Below are 26,472 nucleotides of genomic sequence, written 5' to 3' on the forward strand. Positions count from 1 at the left end.
AGTCTGTATAGTCACATCACATCCTCTTGCGCAGAAAATGATATGGTATGACAAATCGGCAAGGGTAAGACATCTTTGGGATCACAAGCTTCTTGCATAGCAATGTTTTCTTTGTCGACTTGTAACGATACAATACAGGCACCTCCAGCTACAGTGGTGCATAAATGCAATGGTGCAAATGTAATGTACACAATTGTAACTACACAATTGGCATGATATCTTCATGTCAAGTAAATCCTGTTACTGAATGCAGCATCCAAATGGACATGTGTGTATTTAGTCCACAAAATGGGCAGTACTCATTAGAATATTGACTCATGCATCATCATATTGGTGCACAGCATTGTTGTATAGGATGTGACTGAATATAAGTCCTGCTTCATATCTAACATACATATCTGGCACTCTTATGAGTCAGCATTACACTACAGACATGTCAAGACCTGTAAGTGTCCCACATCTTAAGGACCATTTCACAGCCACCTTCCAAACACTTTCTCAACACACAGCAAATTACAGTTGGCATGGCCAATGTATTCATCAGATCTTTCCCAAATCAAATACATTTAATTTATGATGTTGCATACACATACATACAATAGTATAAGAAAAATTACCAGTGACTATAACAAATGAAATCTAGCCATCCAGACAGCAATATAACAAAATGTCATCAAAAGTCCCTTTTACTTCTTGTCTTACTGCACTGCAGCAGTTATTGTTGCTTATGTTAGCCACATTTGATAAACATTCTGCTGGCTATTTTGCCTGATGGTAATACATCTGCTTGCCCAATGTACCTGAAATTCTAATGATTTCATTTTTGTATTATAAGGAATCTGTATAAAATAAGTTAAGGTGTACTACATTTTGTCTTTCATCGCTGTTGCAATTTTAATAGCCAGCAAGGTACACACCTTTCATAAACATTTTAAGGGCTGTACCACGTTCATAAGAAAATCAGAAAAAGTATTTTAGGAAGAAAAGTCTAAAATAGTTTAAATATAAAGATGCTAGAGAAATCTAATTTTTTTTTTTTTTTCATTATATTGTAGCTCATTTTTACAAATGTACATACGGGTGCATGTATGTAATATTCATTAGAGACAAACTTACTTTTCCATTGAAATCTAACTGCTGCATTTCTTGATCTGAATTTCCAATACCTATAAAAGCACACAGCTGAGAGCCTTGTTCAGTCTCTCCATCCCGTACCATTTGTTCTTGTTTTTTCCTCCAGCCATCTCCAAGCAAATATATACAAGGAGGAGGACAAAAAAACCTGTAAGTTAAATAATCAGCTAAATCCACAATATATTTATCTTTGAGTATCACACCTTCAATACAAAAGACATTTCAGGCAAAAAATTCCTTGATACATTACTTGCCTCTTTTCATTTCCATAGGACTTCTGTGCAACTTTGGCATGTAATATTACAAGCACCATATCTCCTCTTTCCCGAAGGTACTTTTTCATTGACTCTCTATGTAATGCAAAACATGATTATAAGCCAAAACATAAAATTCAGGTTTTAATGTATCACAAAAAAAATAACCAGTGTATTCAAGAAATGTTTATCATTCACAGAAAAGATAGCAAATGTGGGGGGAAAAAACATTAAAATATAAATATTAGATATTATTTTATGAGTTTTTTAAATATACTAAGAGGATTTTCTACACAAAAATAAATAACATCTGATCATTAATAATGATTCTATCAATGCAACAAATCAACGAAAAATGTAACTTGCTGTTTCAAAGCCTTAATACAGTAAGCCACATCATTAAGTTTTTAGCAATTTTAAACAAAAATACTTGGGAAATGGGTACAACTCTGATATACGCCCTAATTTCACCAAATGTGGCGATATGTGTTCTGCGCTGGTTTTTGGCACGATTGCATGTTGTATGGCAACCCTGTTGACGTTGAAAAGTCTTTCACTGGAGTTCGTTGGTTCCCGTCATGCTTTGTGTCTGAGAAGCTAAGGGGAAAAGATTTAATGGTGAAAGTTGTTGAATTGAAGTTCGGCATAAGGAAATATCGTCGTGGTCATCCTGTTGAGGGGCAATGGGTATTTGGAGGTGTGGAAAGAAGGTATGGGAGATTATTTTTAGTGGTTGTGCGTGATAGAAGTAGGGATTTGTGATTATTTGTTATTTTATTTATTTGTGAACCATAGTATGAATTTTCTGGATAGTGCGTCTGGCTGTCATATAAATACGATACTAGTGATTACGTGGCGGCATGTTAAAGGCGGTATGAAATTGGTATATCTGCTCTTCGAAAAAGCATTAATGGTAAGTGCATTTTATTTTATTCTTGTTCTTATTTTGTAGAATGTAATGTTCATTGTTTTTTTTAGTATGAATTTCTGTCGTTATTGTTGTTTTTTTGAATTGTTTGAAATTTATTTTAGTTATTTTGTTGATTAGTGCGTACCATCTGAATTCTGCAATTCGTAGATGTTTTTTAAAGTTGAAACAGAACGCTGTGTACATGGTATTCTTTGAAATTTATTGTTGTTATGTTAATTTATTAAAGTGAGGTGCACGTAGTTCGTAAATTCGTTTGTTGCCTAAATTGTGCAATTCATAGATTTTTTTTTTTTAAGTTGAAACAGGATGCTGTGTACATGGTTATTCTTTGAAATTTATTGTTATGTTAATTTATTAAAGCGAGGTGTGCGTAGTTCGTAAATCCGTTCGTTGCCTAAATTGTGCCATTCGTAGATGTTTTTTTAAATTAAAACATATCGCTGTGTACATGGACTCTTGTAAAATAATTTTGGTTAGAAACTTCACGGTTTTGCTACCTAAATTTTTTGTTTTTGTTTCAGATTTTTAGCTTAAATTGTGTGTTCAAAACGTGGTTTTTGCATTCGCGAAAACCGTATTTTTGGAGACATTTTAGGCTTAAAGTTCGAAAGGTAGACAAAAAATTTAGATAGCAATATGGCAGCGTGGAGTTTCTCGCCAAAAATATTTGGCGAGAAATTTGGCGCCTTGAGGGCACATATCAGAGTAGTTCTGGGAAATGTAATCCCATACTAAATATCCCTCCCCTTTTATTTTCATACCATTCTTCTCCAGGCCTACCACCAAAAAATTATTTTAAACAGTCATAGCTCTACTTTTTTAATCAGTTAGCATGCAAATTTCTATATGCGCATTTCCTTTACCACAAGCATACACTAAAAGTTAAATAATAGAGATTAAGGAAAATAGTGTTATGAATTTTGTATAATGTAACATGAAAAATGTGAAGAAAGTGAAACTCTGCCAGAAAAATAAGGTTATAGGGGCAAGTTTTTTAACATTGAGGTAACATAACTATCTCGTGAAATTGACACAATATCGCTAAGCTGGTGATGATTTTGGTGACTAATTTTTGTCACTAAATTTGTTGAGAAACTGCCAAAAGTCAGCATCTTGGCAACATTTTAGTCCAGTCCCTATGTAACTGTAACTGATCTCTATATGTAACGGTATATTTTGAGAAATGGAGAGTACTGGAAATTTCTCATCAGCCAGGTGAAACTATATACGACCAGAGAAAGCAGCAGTTCTCAGTTTGAGTACAGAGTTTATATTTCAGAGTTCTGTTCACAGTATTAAGAGGTTTCCGTGTGAGCTTCATTTTTAGATGTGTTCTGCATTGCCTTGTGCTTAACGTTCTTAGCAGTTTGAAGTGGTAAATACTGATTGTGCTTGGTCATACTGAGAAGAGCTGTAAGAGTACTGTGAAAAGATCTGGAATCATAAAGTGTTTTGTTTGTGAAATTAAATTTTATCAAGCTATCATTGGTTCTGTGTGCATTCAATGTATTACAAACTTGTATGCACACACAAATATACTGAGAATGCTTTAAAACATTTTTTTAAATCAACAAGTCACAGCATTTTAAATAATATTTCATTCCAATAAATAAAACTAAAAAAATTTCCAAAAAGTAATAAAAAATATCTTTAATGACAAATAATACTAGTTGGTTTAGTATTAATAATATAACAATAACATACCTCGTAAGCCTTTGGTCTTTCCTCCTAAAAAAAAATTATCATTTAGTGAAACTCGGATTTTGCAAAATCAATAAATAAATGACTCACTCATTCATATATGCACTTCATCAGTCACAAACCACCTGTTCAAAAATCAATAATTCCCACTATGGCCTCATATAATCAACATGGTGACTATTCTAGTTTATTATAACTTTAGTAACAGTAAACTGAATAAATAATATGTAATAAAAAATTACAACCCTGTAATTTACCTGAAGAAAATTATAAATTTAAATATTTATAATAAACTGCAATTTATTTTCATCACAACATTTAAAAATTCTTAACAAATTAAATATGTTTGTCTTATATTCAGAAATGAAACAGGATGTTATCATTGAAAATTAAATATGCACAACAAGCTTAACCAAATAGTGACACAGAATTATCTTTTATAAACATTTAAGTTGCAATTATTTTCTGCATCAAATATAAAATTATTTCTGTAATCATTATTACTTAAGTACAAAATAGTCAATAACTTTCAAAAATGAAAACTATAATGCATTTTTCATTATGATAAAATAATAACTTTAATATAAAATATCACTTCAATGCAAAAAAAAAAAAAAAAAAAAAAACACTTACATATATAATCTAAAATTAGTGGGACTGCATTTATTTTAAGCCCAAAATATTAAAAGTAAAATCATAAAAATTTAATAATAAAACTAAGCAACAGAGTTACTCGCATCTGCAATTTCAATTATTCATGGTTCACAACATAGGACAAAGTTTCTTTAAAGTTTTGAAATGTATATTAATTTATAAACAGCCTGTGGTAAAATGAGAAACAAGCTAAGCACTATTTTTTCACAATAATCATGAGTATTTGCATGTGGATACACTTTTCTAAAAGATGTGAATACAAAAGGCCATTTTTGGAACATCATATACATTTTCAGTCTGAATCCTTAGAATTTCACTTTTCATAACTGGTCTTTGCCATGATGGCTATAAGAATGTCAGAGGACCACATTTATCAGCAGGCAAAGTACCTGACTCCTTCTCTCTCCCTTATATTTGCAGTATACTATAATATAAAATATATGGCTATATTATCTCTCCCTTGTACTTTTCCCATTAAATTTCCCTTAGCTCTGCTTTTAACAAGCTCCCTATTCTCATTTGCTACATTCTACAGCCGCTCTCATAAGCAGAGTTTTTTTTTTTTTTAATTTATTTACATTACAATAGGTTTCCAGTATAAGAATAGTGATAAAATCAGTGCTTCTAAACTAAAGAGATGTGTTATCTGTCAGCAAGAAAACAAAACTTTGGAAGATTATTTATTTATGCTAGATTTACTAATTAAGTTTTTTCAAATTTTTATATATTATGCAGATATCATGTTCTACATAGCTTTCATAGTTGTCTGTGGCATGTTCTGAATTGAATAAGCTGCAAATATGGGGGGATTATGAATATAAGATGATTATAATTAAAGTAACCCTATTTGGACCCTATTTTTGTTGACATATTTTACTGAAACTTAATACATTTGTCATATGGAACACGAGAAAAAGAAAACTTCAATAAAAAATAATAGTTCAAATTCTTGCCACCAGGCAAAACATAGTACATAAGGAGTAAGAAATTCCTATTCCCAATATTATTTGGCATGTGTGTACTTGGGCAGTGTCACATTATTTGTTCATCCCTTGGTCTATGGTGGGAAAGGTTTGGCAATCCATTTTAAAATATTACGAAAATAAGATTCATATAATGGAAAAGCTGCACCCTCAAAACCTGACATGTACTTTGAATTAAAAAGTGTCTCAAAATAAGGTATAGAAATTTAGAAAAACACTTCTATTAATTCTAGTAGACATTCTAAAAAAATAAAATTTAACTTGAGATAGAAAATTTAGAACTAATAGATGCCTAAAAAGAAATCCAACCAGGAAAATATTTATTATGCTTAAAGTAGTTAAATACACAATATTCTACATTTTTATGCACAAAATTTGTGACAATATACATATGCTTCCCACTTTACGAAATTTTACATTGGAAACTCTCAAAGAATAACATTTTAAGAAAAAATTCAATCCAAAATTTCGTTTGGAACATAAGCCATTCGTAAGTTGGGGAACATCTGTTTTATAAAAGAAACCTGTACTTAGAATCATTTGCTAATGTACATATTCAACTGAAATTAAATCACCTAAAATTTCCCTTACCTTAAGCAGCAACAGAATAAAGGCAATTCATTTTAGCAATATATGAAATCTTATATAAACAGTGGTTATTAACTTTGTAGACCTAGAGAAGACATGTAAAGGCATATAATTTTTAAAACTGAAAACTGAACTCACGAATGCCAAATGAGCATTTTATTAATTGGACATTTTGCTCTACAAGGATCACATAATTTATTTATTTTCAGAACCATGCTACTCCCATAAAAGTCTCTACCTCCTTTTTGTGCATTGCAGGTTTTCACTGTGCTTCTATCTAATTTATTTTATTCTGTAATGAGAAGCACATGTCTAAGATCAATATTTAATGGAATAAAGCCAATTATTTGGAACGTGTTGCATATATATGTATGTATCATTAAAAAACGGACAAAAACTCATTTAAGAAAAAATAGTCACAGGTAAAATCTCCAAAACAAACTTTTTAAGGCCATAAACACACAGCCCTTCATTAAATTGTTATGGTCAAGATAACTTTTAAAATGAGTGGGTGCAACCTTGTTTGTCCCCAAATTATGGAAAAGCAAATGAAGCTTTTGGGGTTGGGAAAGACACCTTCAAGAAGGACTTTTCACAGAAAACTATCACATGCTTAATAAGACTCACTACACCAAACAATGGAAATACCCATAAGGTTGAAATAACTACTCCCTGGGAACTGCCACATGCTACTGACTTCGCATTTTGTTTTCTTTCTTTTCACGCTTTTTATAGAAAGCTGACATTTCAACTCTCCTTTCAATATTGTGTATGGCTTTGATATCTTCCCACACATTTCTTATTCTTTTACTTTCAAATTAGTTTTGCATTGTTCAACCAGAGAACAAGCTTCTTTTTCTCTCCAATCTACCAGGCCTTTAATTTTACTGCACCTAAATACCTCTTGAACATTTGGATCCTAATTACCTGATTCATTACTTCAGACCATGTGACAATGCTATTCAAATTATTGATCTGTCCAACTCAACTATATTATGCTATGTTATCTAAAACAAGCTCTGCTACCAACTTATCCTATTTGATACTTCATGAACATTTGGATCATAAATACCTAATGTGCTATTTTAGATCATGTGACAATGTTATTCAAAATACTGAATTGTCCAACTCAACTATGCTAGAGCTAAAAAAAGCTCTGCTACTAACTTATCCTATTTGATTCTTATTTTCTCCTAAAATTCTGGCAGTCCCTCAGCTTTCAGCACAAAACATGTTTACTTTTTCTTTTTTAACAGTACATTTCTTTGAATCCAGAGAGTGATTCGGGGGACCCTTGGAACACAGGGGCTTTTTTAACTACAACTTGAATGATCCCTCTGGTTTCTCCTATTTTAATACTCTAATTCTTGAATAATTCAAATGTTTCTTCTGTAAAAATTGTGCAATAAATGGTACTTTGAATATCTTTATTAATTAAAATGATAATGAAAATATTCATAAAAATTTTCACTTTCATGTAATATAGATTATATGACTTAAATGTGTTATAAATTGCATCAATTAAATGTATTATTAAAAAATAAAAGACATAAATTATTCAGAAACACACTCACTGCTTTGAAAGACAATGAATAATTCTCACATTGACAACTAGGTATTTAGTAGGCCACATAAAACTTATATTAAAAATCTTGTGTCGCTTGAAAGATATTTCTGCTAACTCACCTGGCTGATAAATAAACTGTTAAACATAATGCAACAGCCATTACCTTTCATCTTCATAAAGGAGATTACTAAATGAATTTGCTCTTAAAGTGACTTCTAAAAATGCAATGTGGGGATAAAATATTTAAAAATTAAAATTTAGCGGTTTTAGCCCAAAAATGAAATTTAATGATATGTATCAAGTTACAAATACAACATAAATATATGTATTTTGCTATAAGTCACAGTTTTATCCTAACAACTTGTTTTAAGTAATAATGTTAAACAAGAATAGTAAAGTATTTTCATACTTATTCCTATGTCTCTCATCTACAGGTGGAGATGGAGTGGGCATTGGACTTGGAGGTGCATGTGTTCTTCCTTGAGTTAAAAGAGGCAGGCTGAGAGCACTATGAGCCACCAAAGGATGATGAGACTGCTGTTGTGGTTGTTCTCCATTAACTAAAACATACATACAGGCTGTCAGTTGTATATATATATATATATATATATATATATATATATATATATATATAATAACATACCATAAAAGAGATATATTTTTTGTACTGAAAGGCAGAGCTAATATAACAAGGTTTTCCAATTTTTTCATTGAGTTAAATAAAACAGCATTTGATCAAAGCAGCAAAACAGATTTCAAAATCTAAATGCTATATAGTTCAAAGCAAAGCTTTCAAAAAATAAGCTGATAACAGACTCCCCCCCTTCCAGTTTAAAGTTCAAAATAAAAACAATCAAAAACAATAAGTAAATAAATTAACAATAAAACAGCAAAGCAGAAACTATGTCAAAAGGTTCAAATACACAATTCAGTGAAAAGACTGACGTAAAAGAATGCACCAAATAATAACAATCAAAAAATATTAGAAAGTATATATGTAATACGCAATAAAAACATGATTTTGATTTGTCCATCAAAGAATTTTTCTGATTTTCAATATAAATATAGTTTTCCTTAACATGTGAGAATGGTGAAAAGGACATGAAAAAAAAAAAAAAAAAAAAATTAAAAAATATAATAGTAAACAAAATTAAGAATATTATGTCTGAATAATTTTTATAATCAAGGATATATAAATTATATAGTTTAATTTTAGATACATGGTAGTAAGTAGTTACTGATTTACGTATGACATTATGACAGGTACATGATAATAGTTACTGATATACATATGACAATGTAAATAAGTGTCACATGCATTTAGTCTGCACATTCAACTTATTTCAATAAAAGAAGAATGGTAAAATAAAAATAAAACCCTATTTCCGACAATAATTATATCATCAAACTCGATGGTCTTTCAGAACTATAACATTATCCATAACTCAAACCAGAAAAACCATAACATCAAAATTTTGAAGTTTGCGATGCAAACAAATTATATCAAGGAATATGAAACTGAATTCTACAGAAGGGGGAAGGCAACAAATAATCTCTAAATTCCTGCATTATTGTATAAAAAAAATTGCAAAATAATGGAAAGGAAATAGCAATTCCATCAAAGACATTACTCAAATGGAGAAAGGAGAAAAAATAATCATATATGTGCTTAGCTTTAAAGACATTAAATGATCAAATTGTAACATCATTAGTTTCAAGAAAAGGACTAAACTCTAGCGTTTTCCAAAAAGCACATCAGCAATTTTCTGCTGGTGTGGCACAGTGGGGAAAGAGCCAAGGACCGATCAATGTAGCTGAGTGCTTGCCATTAAGCGAGAGAGCTGCAGCGCTAGCCCAGCTGCTAGTACTTCCAATATTCCCACGCTTCAGCAGGGAAGCATCCACTTTCATTCCCTGGTGAGTCTCTGCCTTAATCTGCAGACTGCTTCAAAAACAAGCGCAGCGGCGGGGCACATTCCTGTGAAAAGTAATTCTCCTTGCACCTGCGTCAGTAGTCAGCTGCAACTGCAGAAGTTTTCTCCCTCCATTACATAAGACATTATGTTACAAATATGAATTCGAAAGTACAAAATATTTGGGATTAAGATAACACGAAATTTGTTTTTAGAAACAGCAAGATTAATTTTATTCTTGAGAAAATGGTAGCAAGTATCAGTTTCTTAAGAAATCAAAAATTCTCACTTAGAAAGCAGAAGCTAACAATACAAACTTAAAATTTTTCTTGGAGATTAATCTTATTTTAGAAAGTAAGGCTTAGAATATAACACATAAATTTCATTGCTTATGTTTTTCTAAATCACTAGAATTAGTATTTATTGAAGATATATATTACATACGAATAGCATTACTTATGATACGATCAACAATTCATTTTTTTCAACAAATTACCTTGCATCCCCACCCCTCCCAACTGATCTGAAAATAATACAATAGAATTACTGTTGCATTTTCATTTTCCCTTTCCTCTTATTTAACCATATTTTTGCAAAAGGGAATGGCTGATATTCTTTTCCAGAGGTCAGTCAAATTATATTTGCAACAATTATAATTTGATTGCTTTATATAATTTACATAAATCTGTATTAAACTGGAAAAGAACCAAATATGAAGCTATTATTAACATTTTCATTACATAATATATTTTAATTATAGTCTAATATTATTAAAGCTTGCTTCACATATTTCAATAACAATAATATTGAAAGTCTAGTATGTGGTGTAAGAAATATATTATATAACTAGATTTTACCTGCGGCTTCGCTCACGTTGATGTCCTTAAATAAATTTCAACTCCGCGTAAAATTTCAGTAAATACTGGCCTTCTTCAATACCTATAAGCCGCGGATATTTAGTATTTATGCGGAGTGCATTACCACAAAATCTAGTAAAACTGCTACATATATTTTCTAATGACAAAAATGTTTGTGAATGAAGAGTATTCTTGAACCACTGAACCAATTTCTGACATGGAGGCCCTTTTTCTTTTTGCAATGTGCAGCATTGTACCTCTGAATGGTTTCATTGTCAATATAAAGTTTTGTGTTGTGGCCAGAAAAGCCAGAAAAGTTATGCTTTCATGCCTTAACTACTTAACCAATCATCGTGAAATTTTTAAGAAATATTTTTTATATATTAGAAAAGGTTATATGCTATAAAATATTTGCATGGTTTAAGCCACGTACCTGCACACGAAGACAAACTTTTACATTGTTTAACTCATGGCTATGAAACTTTCAACACTTAATGTTTATACAATGACAATCATTTTAAGCTATAAAACCTATTATATAGTTTAAGTTTCAACAAATAAGTTACATTTTATAGCCTATAACCTTATCAAAAATATTTCTTGAAAATTTCATGATGATCAGTTAAGTAATTAAGGCGTGAAAGTGTAACAAACAAACAAACTCACATCCGCATTTATAATATTACTTAGGATGAGCAGCATAAGAGATATGAAGAGACTGTCTTTTATTTCCTCAATAAGTAAAATTTCCTATTTCAGGGATGATGAACTAAACATAAAATGTTAGTCAAAAGCTGCTTATTGAGTTTGCGAACTTAAACAGAATCAAACTGTTTATGCTAACTGATGACTGAAAGGGAAGATATGAAGTAAAACATCAAGTCATATTAAAACCAAAAATATGCCTGTTGTATGATGACTTGTATGTTAATCAATAAGAATAAAAGAAGTTCTACATTTTAATTTTTGATTGAACCCAGTTAAAGAAGATTAAGGTTATTTATAACACATTTCACATAAAAAATTTAAGTCTTAAGAGCTTAAGCTAAATTCATAAAAATATATTCAAATCCCTACAGACATACACAGAAATAAACATACAAATTTGATACACACATAAATTGGTTTTGTGTGTTTATTTTGTATCAAAACTGTGCTTATTCTGCTGTGATATAATGTGCATGCAGGTCAATAAAAATATCACCTGCCAACTATAATCAGACAGAAATCATTTTCTGATCAAATTAGTTAGCACTTCTACCTGCTGCAGATGAAACATTTCTACTGAGAAACGAAAATTATAAAGGGCAAATGTAAAGCTTGATACAAATTCTAATACACAATAATTACTTTACTGAAACAACTTGTTTTAAATTATATCCAATTAAGTAAAATTATGATCTTATATGTATTTTCTGTTAGATCATTAAAACAGTATAAGATATGTTAGTTATATCAGAGTACATTCTATTTTGCTTCATTTGAAAACATGCTCAGTATTCTTTATGAATTTGTATGTCAAGTACTACCTATGATTACAGGATGATGAAAAGACTATTTAATATAATTTATGATAAAAATTACACTAATTTTACTGCAGATTTAATATTTAAATATTAATAGAAGTTATTATATAAACCTCTTACACCTTTTTTAGCTAGAAAGCATAGCCTACACTACAGTTTTCCTAAAAAAATCAAAGATAAGAGAGAAGAAATGCCAGATGAAGTATTATATCTACAAGAACAAAATATTTTCCGTTTTCAACATATCAGATCATGATCAATCAGGTATATCTTGTACAAGAAGAAATATATTTAAAGAGCTATCAAAATGCACGCAAAATAAAATATTACTGTAATAAGTAAAACAAACATCAAACCACATTTTGGGCTTAGAAAAATAAGAAATACAAACATTTTATCAAAATTTACCTATCCATTAAAATAAGATTCTCACACTAAGCAAAGGTACTTGGCCCCCAAGACTGAATCATCAATCAACAAGATATCTTACCAAAATCTGACTGTGTGTTCTTATACCTTGCCATGTCATTGACGTATCAGCATCGTGTTGCCTTTTTGCTCTTGTTATGTCATCATTTCGTGAAAAAAGAAATCTTTACCTGACAAACTAATATGCAAAAATGGCCACAACACAAAACTTTATATTGACAATGAAACCATTCAGAGGTACAATGCTGCACATTGCAAAAAGAAAAAGGGCCTCCATGTCAGAAATTGGTTCAGTAGTTCAAGAATACTATTCGTCACAGCTATTAGATTTATTCATCCTTGGGCAGAGGAGTTGACGTCCATGAAATGGAGTAATAATGTAAAATAATGAGTGAAAATGCTGCAATGACATGCAAGAAGTGTGTTCCTTACATCTGGTGCAAAGATTCAACGCCTGAATAGGCAGTCCCAATAAAATAGTTGAAATCGACAGAAATTTGTCCATCAGATATAAGAACAACAGTGGCAGAGTACTCCCACAACAGCAGATATTTGAAGGAATATGCCAGGAAGATAGTGAATGCTTTGTTGTTTAAATTTTGACTACTGATGCTGGTACACTTACGGAGAAAATTATTCAACATGTGGAAGACTGATCAACAATCTATTCAGTCTGCTGGAAGGGGCACAGAACGGAGGAACTCGAAAAAGCTGGCTAGAATCATTTTACTGTAAACTATAAGTAAAATTTCATAGACCCAACAATGGGTATTTACATGTAAAATGTTGAAAGAATGTGGTTTTAGCCAAGTGGCATAATAAAAAACAACTGGGCACTGCTCAGCATCACCTCGAATCATATCTTTCGGAATTTACGTGGAGACAGCATGCAGTAAAAAACTGTGGTTTTAACGAATTGCTGAAAGCAATATTTGAATTATGGCCTTGTAATAAGAATTCTTAAAAATATTCTTAGGAAACAACATGTAAGTATTATTTTTATTATTATATATTGTGTCATTTATTTTTATATTCGAACTTCATGAGCATGCTGAAATAATAGCTGAGATTTTGGTGCAAATCTAAAATCGGCAAATATGGTTTAGGGAAAGAATTACCTAAACAAATTTCATGCAGATTTTTTTTAATAATAATAATAATAATATAATAATAATAATAATAATAATAATAAGATATAAATCTGTAACACAAAAGAAATTTTTAAGAGTTTGTTCAAGATATAAAATACTTGAGAGTACTTGAAAATTATTTATGTCAATTATTTTCATTTAAAAAGGCTGCTTACATCTACTATTAAAAATTATTCATAAAGGTATCTTTATCTATAAATGCCAAAAATGGTAAACAAAAAATGATGTAGTCCTTAAGAGGATATGCATTTAGTAGAACAAAAACTTGGCAAGGTATAAAATTACTACATTTTGATGAATTAAGTAAGTGTATTTGTTCTGGCAGAAGACATAAAGGTCACCTGTCTATCTCAGCTGAGAAATTTGACTTCATGAAGAGCTTTCTACAAGAAAAATGAAATTTTCATGTAGTTCAGAAAAAATTATACATGTGCTCTATGGTTTTATTTACTGAAACACTGACAGACTGATACATTACGATGAGAAATATCAAAAACTTAATGCAAAAGGATCTGCAAAATTACCCAATAAAATAAATCAAGACATCTAAAACTTAGAATTGCATAAGACATAGTACTTAAAATTTTGTACTCTTTAGCATCTGAAATTCTACTGCATGGTAGAAAAGAAGATGAGTTATTTACAAGCCTGCACACTCATGTTTGCATTTCACAACCTATTTGCAAACCTGCAGTTTGACTGCAAAATAATAATAACTTTTTCAAGTTTCATTTAAAGTTGCCAAGTAATGCAATCAAAGGAGTAGAAATAACCTTTCATGTAAAGAACTGTATATTACAAATTCTAAATTGAACAGTAGTTCGTAAATTAATTCAAGAAACATACTCAAACTCATACATATGTTTTAAAAATGTGTAAATTGAAATCCTTCCAACTGAAAAAATATTTTTTTACACAAATTTTATGCATGAGGGATTTGATATTAAAAACAAATACATGATAGTGAGATAAAGTAATGCCTTGCAATGCACTGTGACCCATATAAGTTATGTTAGATGAAATTAAATATGTAATTTATATAGAAATCTTAATATTTCAGTAAATGTTAGTTCTAAACAAATCCTTAGTATCTGTTATTTTTGGCAACTCTTTTTTTTAATGTAATTTTTTTAATAATATGTGGAACAATTATTTTGATTCATGGTAAAATGATTCAATTTTATGAGCTCTCATAAATTTTATACTGGAAAGGTACAAAAATGAAGAGTATTAATTTTTGCTTATATGGCTCATTTCACTTATAAGATTAGATGGCTCATTTTACTTATATAATTAGATGGCTCATTTTACTTATAAGATTAGATGGCTCATTTTACTTAAATCATCTTTACTTAATTTTACTTAAATCTTCTCTCCTAATAGAAACAAATTTACAACTATCTTTTTAACATGTAGAGATTATACTAGCAAGATACAGATCTAAAAACTGAACAGAAAATTTTATGTTACCGTTACCCAATGCTATAATGATCTTACTGCAAATTCACTACCATAACATACGTAAGTGTATATACATAAATAAGTATTTATCATATAGGCTCTGAAACACAATCTTTGCTTATTAATTTAACTATAAAAGGAGGGGGAGAATGAGAAAAGCATAATTTTTTTAAATACATTTATATGCACATTTTTTAAAATACATTTATAAAATCATATAAAATAACCACTGCTAAAGAAGGGGAAAAAATTGCAAAACCATGTTATTAATTGGAGCAGGAAAATCATAGACTTATGTCATTAACCATAATAAAATTGCAAACTGTATTTTTAAACTATTAAACTGAGATTATTGTTCAATTAATAACTGAGTTAAATATTGTTATTAATATGTTCATAAGAATATTTTAAAATAATACTAATAATTACATGAAAATTTTACTAATTTACTCACAGTTTAATAGTTAAAAATTTTAATAATTAATTTACTCTGAAACTTTAAAGGCAGAGATAGGAAGCTTTATCAGTAGACTTTTTATTTAGAGAAGAAATATTACATACCACACAAGTAAAATGAGAGAACAATTCTAAAAGGATGCAAAACACTATTTAAAATAACATTTTAATTGACACTGACAGATGTGTGTAGGGGGGATTTGAAAGGCAGCACTGAGAGGAAGAAAAATTAATGATAAGAATTTCCCCAATTATAACAAATTAAGCTTTTATCAATTCTCAAATAACAATAATATTGTAGCATTACTTTATATTTTAAAAACCTTAAACAAAAATAGCATATTTTATCTAGGGAAGGCAACTATATCAATGAGCACTGCATTACATTTTCCATAAATTGATAAAGAAATATTTAAATTTACCCTCTGAGAGTTCCAGTTTAGCCCTGAATTTCAGTTTCACAAAATGTCATGAATAAAATGTATTTTCTTGAACAATTTTGTCACTTTGTACCCTGATTCCTTTTCTTTCAACCCGAAATTAGATACATTAAAAGCTGGCTGAAATTTTGATGTGTAATGAATACAGAAGTCATCGTTCTTTATGGAATTTTCTGTCCATAATACTGAGAGGATTAAGGTGTATTTTTTTAGTATGGTGCTAGTATTAATAAATTTTTTGGAAATTCTAAGTTACTGAATACATTTTAAGTACATGATTTTCTATCAATAATATTGTTGTAATCTTATAAGACCATTAGATAGCAACATCTCTAGCTACATAGTATAATGTATAATGAACTTAAATAAATAATATTAGAGTAATTGTGATCAGAATATGCACTAAAAGGTTAATTTATGGTTACATATAAGCTGAAATCTTTTTATTCTCTCTATTTCAATCAGCATACCATTTTAAAGTATTCATTTCTCTTTTCACCTTTTCTGCAATTATAAATTTCCTAATAAGGAAAACAGTGCGAATTTGTAGACTGATGCATTTTTTGCTCTTGCTGACCAAATATATGTAAGCAATTAACATAAAAATCAACTTCTATTACACCTTTGCATTTTAGCTACAAGAAATAATAAGTAACAATCAATGGAAACACAAAATTATTAACATAGGCTATTCATATAACCATGCATTTTTGTTTAAAAAAATTCAAATAAAATATTTAATATTGATTAAGCATAATTAATACAATTAAAAAAAGTACGAACAGTATATATGTTAGTGAGAACACACATGCATATGCATGCATACAACAGCATATGCATTAGCATATAATACTAAAGGATATTGATCAGGAAGCTATTATATATTCTCATAAAATTTCTTTTGTTCAACTTTAAATATATTCTCAGAGTTATGGACATATTCTTATAAAGTAATTTCTTTTTTATTCAACAATATTTTTAATATTTCTATTAATCTAAAAATTAATTTAAGGCACTCATTTTCCCTTTCATAAAAAAAATCACACATGATGAAATATTAAACAGATTGTAATTCTTTTTTACTTTTATTATATTCATTTAACAAAACCTTCAGGAAAGTATAAAAATGAACTTTTTAAGCAGAATATTGTTTAAAGATTATATTATATTATTCACATAAGCTGACTGCTTTTATCAAACAACAACATTTCATACCCATCAAACAGCAAAAGTGAAAAAAAATACATTTATATAGAAAATAATCTTAGCATGTTCTGATTATCCTTACATTATTTATTCAACATTAAATTACTTCTTGTAAAGATGTAATCTCTATAAAAAGCATATTTTGATGAAAAAAAGCTATACTTATCTGTCATTTAAACATTTTTGTAGTAAGAATAATTATGAAAAAGGTTTTATTTTTTTAGCTACTTAAAGCCAACAAATTAAATAACAAGTACAGTGATATTTATTTATGGAATTACTATTTGAAACAGCATTCCTCAATGAATTATTAAATATGAATACTATCAAAACATGTGTGAATGATATAACTGAACAATATCCACTGAACTAAAAAATATAAAACAGGCCATACGAGTTTACAAAATGCTTTTTATTTTATTATTTACTAGCTGGTACATGGCCAGCCTTTGTCTGGTTTTTAAATGCACTGGGAAGAAAAAGAACACTGGGCCTAAAGAAAACACCAAACATTAAATTTAAAAACTGCAAAAAAATTTTACTCTGCAGAAAGTTATCAAAAACATTTTTTTTTTTCAATAGAAAGATATTACATATAATAAAAAATTACACCTCATTCGAATTTTGAAAAAAATCACTTCGAAGTGCAGTGGTTCTTCTCTAAATGCACCTATACACCGAATGTCATAGCCCTGTGTCTATTAGCTTATATGCAGCATTGAACGAAAGACACACACAGACTCTTCCTTTTAAACATATAGATAAGCAAAACATTAACTATGAGTCATAAAAATACTCAAATGTTTTTTGCCAATGCCCAAAGCCACCAATGTGTTAACTTTTCATGGGATTCAGAAAATCAAAAAGTACCATAATATATTTCACCATGAAATTATCAAGAAGTTATTTAGTAATTAATGTGAAGAATTTAAAGTACATGACTTTTTTTACAGCTTAAGTTATAGGTGCTGCAAGAACTTTTACATTTCACTTAAAACAATGCTTTTATAGACATAGAAATTGTTGAAATTGTAACCTGAATGAACTTACTCCTTACTGTATATACTTAAAGCTTCCAAACAAATTTATTCAATACATGTTAAACTGGTCACAATTGGGAAAAAAAAAATTATTTCTCAGTAAATATTTAATTAACAAATAATTCTTAATTGAATTTATATAATATTCTTGTTTTATATTTTATACCCAACATTAACATATAATGGTTACAGATACTTTAAAAAGCTGACAGAAGAAAGGTTATTGTGCAAGAACAGAAACTAATTTTCAGTCATCATGTGGCTCTTCAAATTTAGATACCAAACAAGTTTAAAAAATATATACATAAATAAATTTTTATTATTGTGGTTAAAATTATTTTTATAACCCTAAAGTTTAAATATAAAATTTTATGTATTTTAAATTAAACTTCTAAAATGTTTAATTTAAAATACAAGTTAGCAGAATTATAAATAAAAGAGGTGCAGTAGTATCATATATAAGGTCTAATTATAAACTTAAAATCATTGGAGCATAGTATTACATAAAATATTAAATGGTAATTTAAAAGATAATTTCTTAATCTTAAGGAAATTAAATACAGTCAATGGAGTTTTCTGCTCAAAATCAAATCTCTAAAAATCACTTGACACAAGCCCACACAGCAATATGCCACCTACGGGACCAGTTGACGATGTGACATCGAACTAATATAATGCAAGTCAAAAAGTTTATTTTGAAAGAAGATGTGCACTTAAAAAAGGTGACAACTTTCTTACCACTATAACCATACGGAATATGGTAACCAGGCTCTAAGAAAGGAATTCCACAATCATCAAAAGCAAAATCCAGGTGCTGAGCCATTGAAAGGAAGAGAAATAGAAATAGTACCGGAGCAACCAACAGCAGGAGACGTTCTGCTTTTCCCGAAAGCCGAAGCCCAGAAGCTACTGCTCCGTGAGTTTCGGTCTTTATCGACTGATGGCAGCTCGCCAATCGCAAAGGCTGTATAGCACAGGGAGAAAGGGGGAGTGCAGTCCCTCTCTGAATACTATCCATCCAGCACAGGTCTTTTCGTAGGTACGTATCTCCCCAAAGAGTTTCCAATTAATTATGGGAAGACACCTGTGGCACCCACCTGAATTTCCCACAGATCAATCTCTGGCACTACACAGCCAGAGAGCACAGCGCTCTGGATTGGCCGTATGATAATTCACATGCTCTTGCATGCATTCCCCCACAAGTAGAGGGCTGAGTGGGATTACATTCTATATTTACAGCCACAAAATGGGAGGGGAAGTCCGTGGGAATTTCACAGATGCTGTAACTGCTGCCTCATGTAAGCTTCTTGCTTCCAACTACTAAAATCAATGATCTCTCTGTTCTAGACTTTAAATCCAATCTAGTAGAATTAATCTTTCTGATGTTACATTTTGCTTAAACTGGGAAGAACTATACTTCTGTTTCTGGGCTTATGAATTCATACGAAACAGATATTTTATCTTCAGAAAGTTTCGCTTTTAGTTACTGAAATTTGTTAAGATTTATGTTTTCAGAACATAATCAGATGATATACAAAACAGAAATTATAAAGGAAAAAATATTTTTCAAATAGAAGATTAAAAATTTTTCATAGAAAAGAAATACAGAAATAAATACATAAAGTGTAATGTGCAGAAAATAAAATGCTCTCATTGAAACAAGTGTTTCCTTAAATTATCCATTTCATACAACATTATCCACCCTTGTTTATTTTAGGTTTTTATTCAGCAATATACACAAATTACAAATGCATACAGAGCACAAATAAGAAACATTTTGGTAATAAAAACACAGATCAATATACACAAATAACAAATGCATGCAGAGCACAAATAAGAAATAATTCTGGTAATAAAAGTACAGATCAAATAGCCTTAACAGATGAAAATGTTATTTCTGTATTTGTTAGACTATTATTAAATTTAACAACCATATAAACAGATATCAGATGAGAGTTGGAAAGGACCAGTTATTGGTTAGATTATTTGAATACAGCAAAGCACACAAGGGGTATTTGTCTTGCGGGAGGATTGCCTTCCAGCAAGACTTTCTAAAGAAAACTAGCTTAAGAAAAATCACCAGCAGTTCTGTTCGGCAGTTTTGAACTACTAGTATTCAATCATGTTACCACTGGTGGAGCAGTTTAATTATTAAAAAATATTTTGAGACATTAAATATTACTCAACAAAAAAAAATCTAGTAAAACCTGAACTGTTACATAGTTTATTAATAAATAAGTATACTTTGCCTTGCAGTTGACTAATAGTTTTCGAATTTACTAATAGAAAATTTTTAGATTTATTAAAATAGGAAGACTTTTAAGAAACATATAACATAGTCCGTTAAAGATACACATTGTTTTACGTGCAAATTAAAATCATACTTGAAGATAATTCAATTTGCTTGCTTTAGGTTTCATAAATATCCTCATTGTTTAAAATACAGTTACACATTAACATTACTACATACTTAATATTTTTGTAACTCTGACCTAATAAATTAATTTTCTGGAATTAAATACTTGAAAGAGGAACATTACTGTAACTTGATTTTTCATTTCTTTCACAATGATTCTGTGAATTTATCTGTGGCAAGGTTAAGACAATGATTTTATCATAGGAAAATCTTCAATGTAAATGATGTGTAAATAAGGGAAATCTGAGAAACTTTCATGATCTGGGATTTATACTAACAACTTCACAACTGAGGATTCTTATTAACACTCTTTGGCAAACAAAGCAGTATACCAGAAATAAAAGTAATACCACAACTAGTATTATAAAAATTTATTATCCTTAAATGTATTATTAAACAAAAATTAAATGCTATTTATATTTATAAACTAATTAAACTTTAGAAATATATTCAAGATTACTATTTAACAGGAGGGAGTTTTATACATTATACTTCACATATATAGATTTTTTTAATGCAAATAGCTTTTTTTTTTTTTTTTTTTTTTTTTTTAAGGAGACGGTTTGGCATTGAAATCATTTGTCAGCACTGACAGGCAATAGAGGTTGACATTATATAAGCTTGGAAAACCTTTACTCACACAGCTTAAGTCCAGCAAAACAAAGGGTAATTCAAAGTTTAGACCTCTAATTTGGAATTTGAAATGCATTTTTCTAAAATTCTAACAGAAACTAGCATAAAGATTATCTAAATGTAAAAATAATAGCAAAATTTGGAAATTTGAGAAACTTGAAAAAATCTAATATTGCACTATTTTTTAAATTCTCTAAATATGGGAATAAAAAAATGTTAAGCTTAGCTGCAGTAAAATGTTATTGTTAAGCATGATTAAACAATAAATAAATCAGTAGTGCACATTTTTATCTGCATCAGGAGTAGTGATGTTTTCCACCTTTTTTAATTGATATGCTGCTTTCTTTCTACATAAGTCATATATATGAACAGTATGAAATAAAAAGTTCTTGAATGAGACATTTGTCATAAAATGTTTTAAGTTCCATATAACAAGCAAGTTCAAAAGTTTTTTAAATTTTGAAATAAAACTGCAAACATGTAAACAAATGCTTTTCACCTAAAAAGTTCAAATTCCATTTTTAGAAGTATGTATTTTTGGAAATTTTACTAGTTTTAAGTTTGTATGTATTTTTGGAAATCTTATTAGTTTTAAGTTTAAAAAATATATAATTTTTTTTTAAACCATTTGACTGCTATGCTGCGCAAAAGTGCTGCGTTCATTTGTCTCAAAAACTGCGACTCAGTACTTGTGCCTTTGTAGCTCCGTCATCAAGTCAAAATCAAGTAAATATAATTAAAATAAAATATAAGTCAATAGACAACATCAAGTCAAAATATGTCCCGCAGTTTTCATGCGTTCTTGCAAGCCTTGCTTAGCAGTCTTAACGGTTAAATTCTATTTCCTTCAAAGATCAATCAACTCACCAATCTTTAGTGTCTATAAAATGTACAATAACCTATACTTGTATAATGATTAATAAAAAGAAAAGGATTCCAAAAATCATCATTATAAATCACTACAGTATCCTTGTTAATAAAACATAAATGAAAATGTTATTTAAATAGCCACCAAATTATATACAAATGAAATAGCCACCAAAATGTTTCAAAAAGGAGGTTTTATTTGCTTCGCAATAAAAAACAAAAAAAAAGGTGTCATTCATGAAAAGGAAGAAAGACTGTGTGTTCCATTCAGTTTTAGTAAGTTACCTGAGAATATTTGTTTTTCACTGATAGATCAGTTAAAATGTGCAAGATGACAGTGTGCTATAGTGAGGCTACATTCTTAAAATTTACACACCTTTAGATCTGACCATTGTTACATATTTTTCTGTAGATTTGTTAAAAAAGCAATGTATCTGTTCACTCTGTAGATAATTGCTATGACAGCACATCTTGTAATTGCAGAGCAGATAGAGTATAAATCACATGAAACTGATTATTGCTTTGATACACCATAATCTATGGAAAATGCACAAAATGTCTGTCACAGCAAATTTTTATCTTTTCCCTATCAGTTAACACAGCACTTCTCCCCCCCCCAAAGAAATAATTTTTGCAAGCAAGTAAAATCTGCTCTTTAAAGAAAGTATGCTCTGAAAACTTCAACATTTTAGCCACAAATATTCACTTTACCACAAATAAACAACTATAATCACAATTCTTTTACCGTTTTTCCCCACATAGTTAAAAACCTTTTTTTTTTATATGTGAATAAGAAGAATATTTTCAGTAACCTATTTTTTAATCAGCAGAAAAAACTATAATACTTTCTTACTTATCTGTAGTTTTTAATATATAAAATGAAAATACCAAATTTTAAGGCAAATGCAAATTTTTGTTCACATGCCAATCCCAGCCTGTATTTGAATTAATATGTTAACCAGAATTAAAAACATTCGTGATCTGACGCTGAAAATTAGTTTAATATTTTAAACCAACTTCTCTACAGATATTATAAATAAATAATAATCTTTATACATATTTTCATATTATTAATTTAAAATCAAGTTGAACTAATTTAAATTTAATAAGCATGTTAAAAATGTTAAAATGCCTTGAGAGCATCCTGCAGTTTCTTACAAACAAAAATGTTCATCAACAAATTTTACATGAACTTAATTGGAAACTCACATAAAAATATTAATTAGTGGAGTCATTATTACATATTATGGTTTAAAATTAAATAATAATATTTTACTCGAAAAATGAAAATGTGATTTGTTTAATTCAGGTATAAAAACAATATTTCTGAGAAAAGATTTTGAGAATAGGGTGTAGGAATTTCTTTTAAAAATTTTTTTATTTAAATTTAAATTTTATTTCCAATTTATGTTTACTCAAATAATCAAGTGTGTTCAGAATGCTTAACTGTTTTAAATAATACTCCCCTCGATGAGTTTGATGTATTAAAATATGAATAATTAATATGCAGATTATCATAAGTTTTTTTAATATAAATTTTATTGCTTATTGTAAAGAAATCTTTGATCTTAAGCTATTTAAGCACTTGATTTTATTATTTTATGTGCTTAGTTTTATTACTTTCTAGAAATATATAAACCTAATTGTTTATCAAATACATAAAATTTACACAGAGATATTTATTTTTAATGAAAAGAATCAATAACTAAATTTTCATTAAAATACTTTTATATTTTAGAATATTTAGAAAATGAATACTTTTAATTTACGTAATTAGTAACCAAATAAAATAATTTGCCCAACCTTATGATTTCATGCATACAATAACTTATATATTAATATAAGTATATATCAAATATTATGGTAGTTCTTGCATTATTTCACTCACATCACTCCTCTTGTAAGAAACAAAATATAAAATAAATAAAAGATCTGACATGTTTTCTGCCAAGATGTTATACAAATATAGACAGCTTTATTTTTAATGTAACTAAAATAAAATGTAACATTACCACATTTTGTAGCATATTCAGACTGATTAGTGTCCATGCCATTTTCATAGCTTGATTCAGGGCGATTATTGTAATTTGTATATGAGCCTGAAGAATTCTCTCGACCCATGCTTAGGTAACCCATCTGTCCAAATCTGTTTGGAGGCTTGGGACTAGACAGGTCAACAGGATGACTATCAATAACATTATCAGATGGACGGTCTCGGCAAGTGGGAGAACGAGCATGGGTATTCTGAAGGCCATTGCGGTTTGCGTCACTTATTTGTACATGGCCCATTTGTTGATGATGGGTTCTGTTGCTAAGTTCTGTATATGGATTGCTATTGTTCTGAAAGGAGAAATTTTAAAAAAGCACCATCAATTTAAAGTCAAGAACACCAAATAAATAAAACACAAACTTGTTTTTAAATGTGCAAAATTAAATTTGAATTCATATTTAAATATTTTCTGATATTCTGACAGATTATAATATAGCTAATACTTTTTTTTTTTTTTTTTTTACAAATGCCGGGCACTTGCCTAGAATGGCATTGGCCACTACTAAGGCCAGAAGTGGTAGCCATTTTATTATGGAGGCACCTAATAGGTGGCCACACCGTTACCTCCTATGAAGGGATAGACAATTTTGCATCCATGCCTTCTCGGAGATTCGAACACGGGCCCTTTGGTATCGCAGTCAGGCTTCCCTAACCATTATACCGCTGGGCGGCTATAGTTAAGACTCTAAAAGTACAAAATGCTTGTTCCTCAAGAGGAGAAAATATAATTTAGCATAATGAGCCTTCATCCAAAGCATGATGGATTTTCAGAGCTAATACTAATTCTAATTTCGCATTGAAATTAATAGATTTCATACATATTGTTTCATAATTAATTTGATATGTAAATAAATACATACTTACAGTGTCTTTATGTAATGTTGTTTTGCTGTAGAACATTTGAATGCAGAACTTAGCAATGCAAAAATCTGGATAAAAGATGCCAAGCAATGCCAAAAGGCACCAAATGATGTTGCTGTATTAACCTTTTGATGCCAGGGCTTTGGTAGCAGTAAAAACTACCAAAGGACGGGGAATCTTGAACCGAATGCTTTCCCCCTTTAAGAAATCACCTCCGACTTGCAACAAAGATTCTTGTGTGTAGTTTAATGGATTCTCAGAGGGGTGCATCTATGTCGCAAAAGGAAGACCTTTGAAAGAGATAAGTGGTTAAAACCCTAGGGACGTCAAACTTGACATTTCACCCCACTTTTCAGCCTGGAAAATGGGGGAAAAAGACATGGTCACTAAAGTGGACAACCCCGTCTTTTCAAAGAGAGGACTCTATGGCCACTATAATGGCCATCCCGTCTTCTAAAGGTTAACATGTCTACTAACATATTCCTCTAGCACAAGGTTCACAAAAGTTTTCAGCACAAAGTTCTACAAATTCTTCTTTCCACTTCCTCAAGCTGCTCTAAATTTTAAAATGTATTTGGGAGCTCTGACTGATAAAACAGTAATACAGGAGAGCTTTGAGTAAATGGGGATATCTTAATATTCTTGACGGTTCTGAAGATCCTTCCACACGGAAAGACAGACTGAAATAGTAAAGAAGACAACAGCAATGATGATGAGGATTTGTAATCCATTAGTAGACAACACAAACAGCAGTTCCAGCAGTGTTAAATGATCTGAGGCCTAGGGAGTAGCAATACAAGATAGAGTGAAATAGAAATGAAAGATATCTAATTAAATATTGTAATGTTGATATTACTACGTACTTTTATTGAAATGTAGGTTCTATTAATGAAATAATATTATGATAGCTACCAGTAGTTTATCCATGAATATTTTGATTTGTTATGTTCTTACTACAGCTGCATCTTTCGAAATTAAAATAGTTGCAGAAATTATCCCCTCTTGCTTTTCGTAGGTTAAAATAGTATAAAATAGGGAGGAAAATATGCCAGCAAATACAGTATTTTTATGAAGACAGTCTTTGTTCACTTTTTATAAAAAGAAACTGCTGTGAAGATTTTAAGTATCTATATTCCCAATTTAGTAAAAAATGCTGAATGGTGATTCCAAATACTTCAATCAACTGAACTGTATGGTCATATACTGTTGCATTCGTGGATTTGGAGTAATTGATGATAACACTTGATGAAGAGCTAAAACACAATTTATTCGCCAGTATTTACACAGGAGAGTTCTAAAGACGCGTTCACAGTCGTCGATGAACTCGGTGAAACAATCAGCAACACAGCCTTCA

General features: G+C 29.8%; 1 protein-coding gene across 4 annotated transcripts in view; it reads right to left on the minus strand.

The window, feature by feature from the left end:
* Positions 1-26,472, minus strand: part of LOC118200546 (recombining binding protein suppressor of hairless-like) — a 182,798-nt gene that overhangs the window by 35,911 nt on the left and 120,415 nt on the right. For all 4 annotated transcript variants that reach the window (XM_085827591.1, XM_085827592.1, XM_035372506.2 and 1 more), the window contains exons 3-7: positions 24,220-24,547; positions 8,222-8,372; positions 4,024-4,047; positions 1,389-1,484; positions 1,117-1,282 (exon numbers count right to left, since the gene is read on the minus strand). In XM_085827591.1, the coding sequence (XP_085683717.1) occupies positions 1,117-1,282; positions 1,389-1,484; positions 4,024-4,047; positions 8,222-8,372; positions 24,220-24,547 (765 nt within the window). The remainder of the gene's footprint in view (positions 1-1,116; positions 1,283-1,388; positions 1,485-4,023; positions 4,048-8,221; positions 8,373-24,219; positions 24,548-26,472) is intronic.

The sequence above is a fragment of the Stegodyphus dumicola genome, chromosome 12, assembly GCF_044657685.1.
Source record: "Stegodyphus dumicola isolate Sdum_Otavi_A_Nest chromosome 12, ASM4465768v1".
NCBI lineage: Eukaryota > Metazoa > Arthropoda > Arachnida > Araneae > Eresidae > Stegodyphus > Stegodyphus dumicola.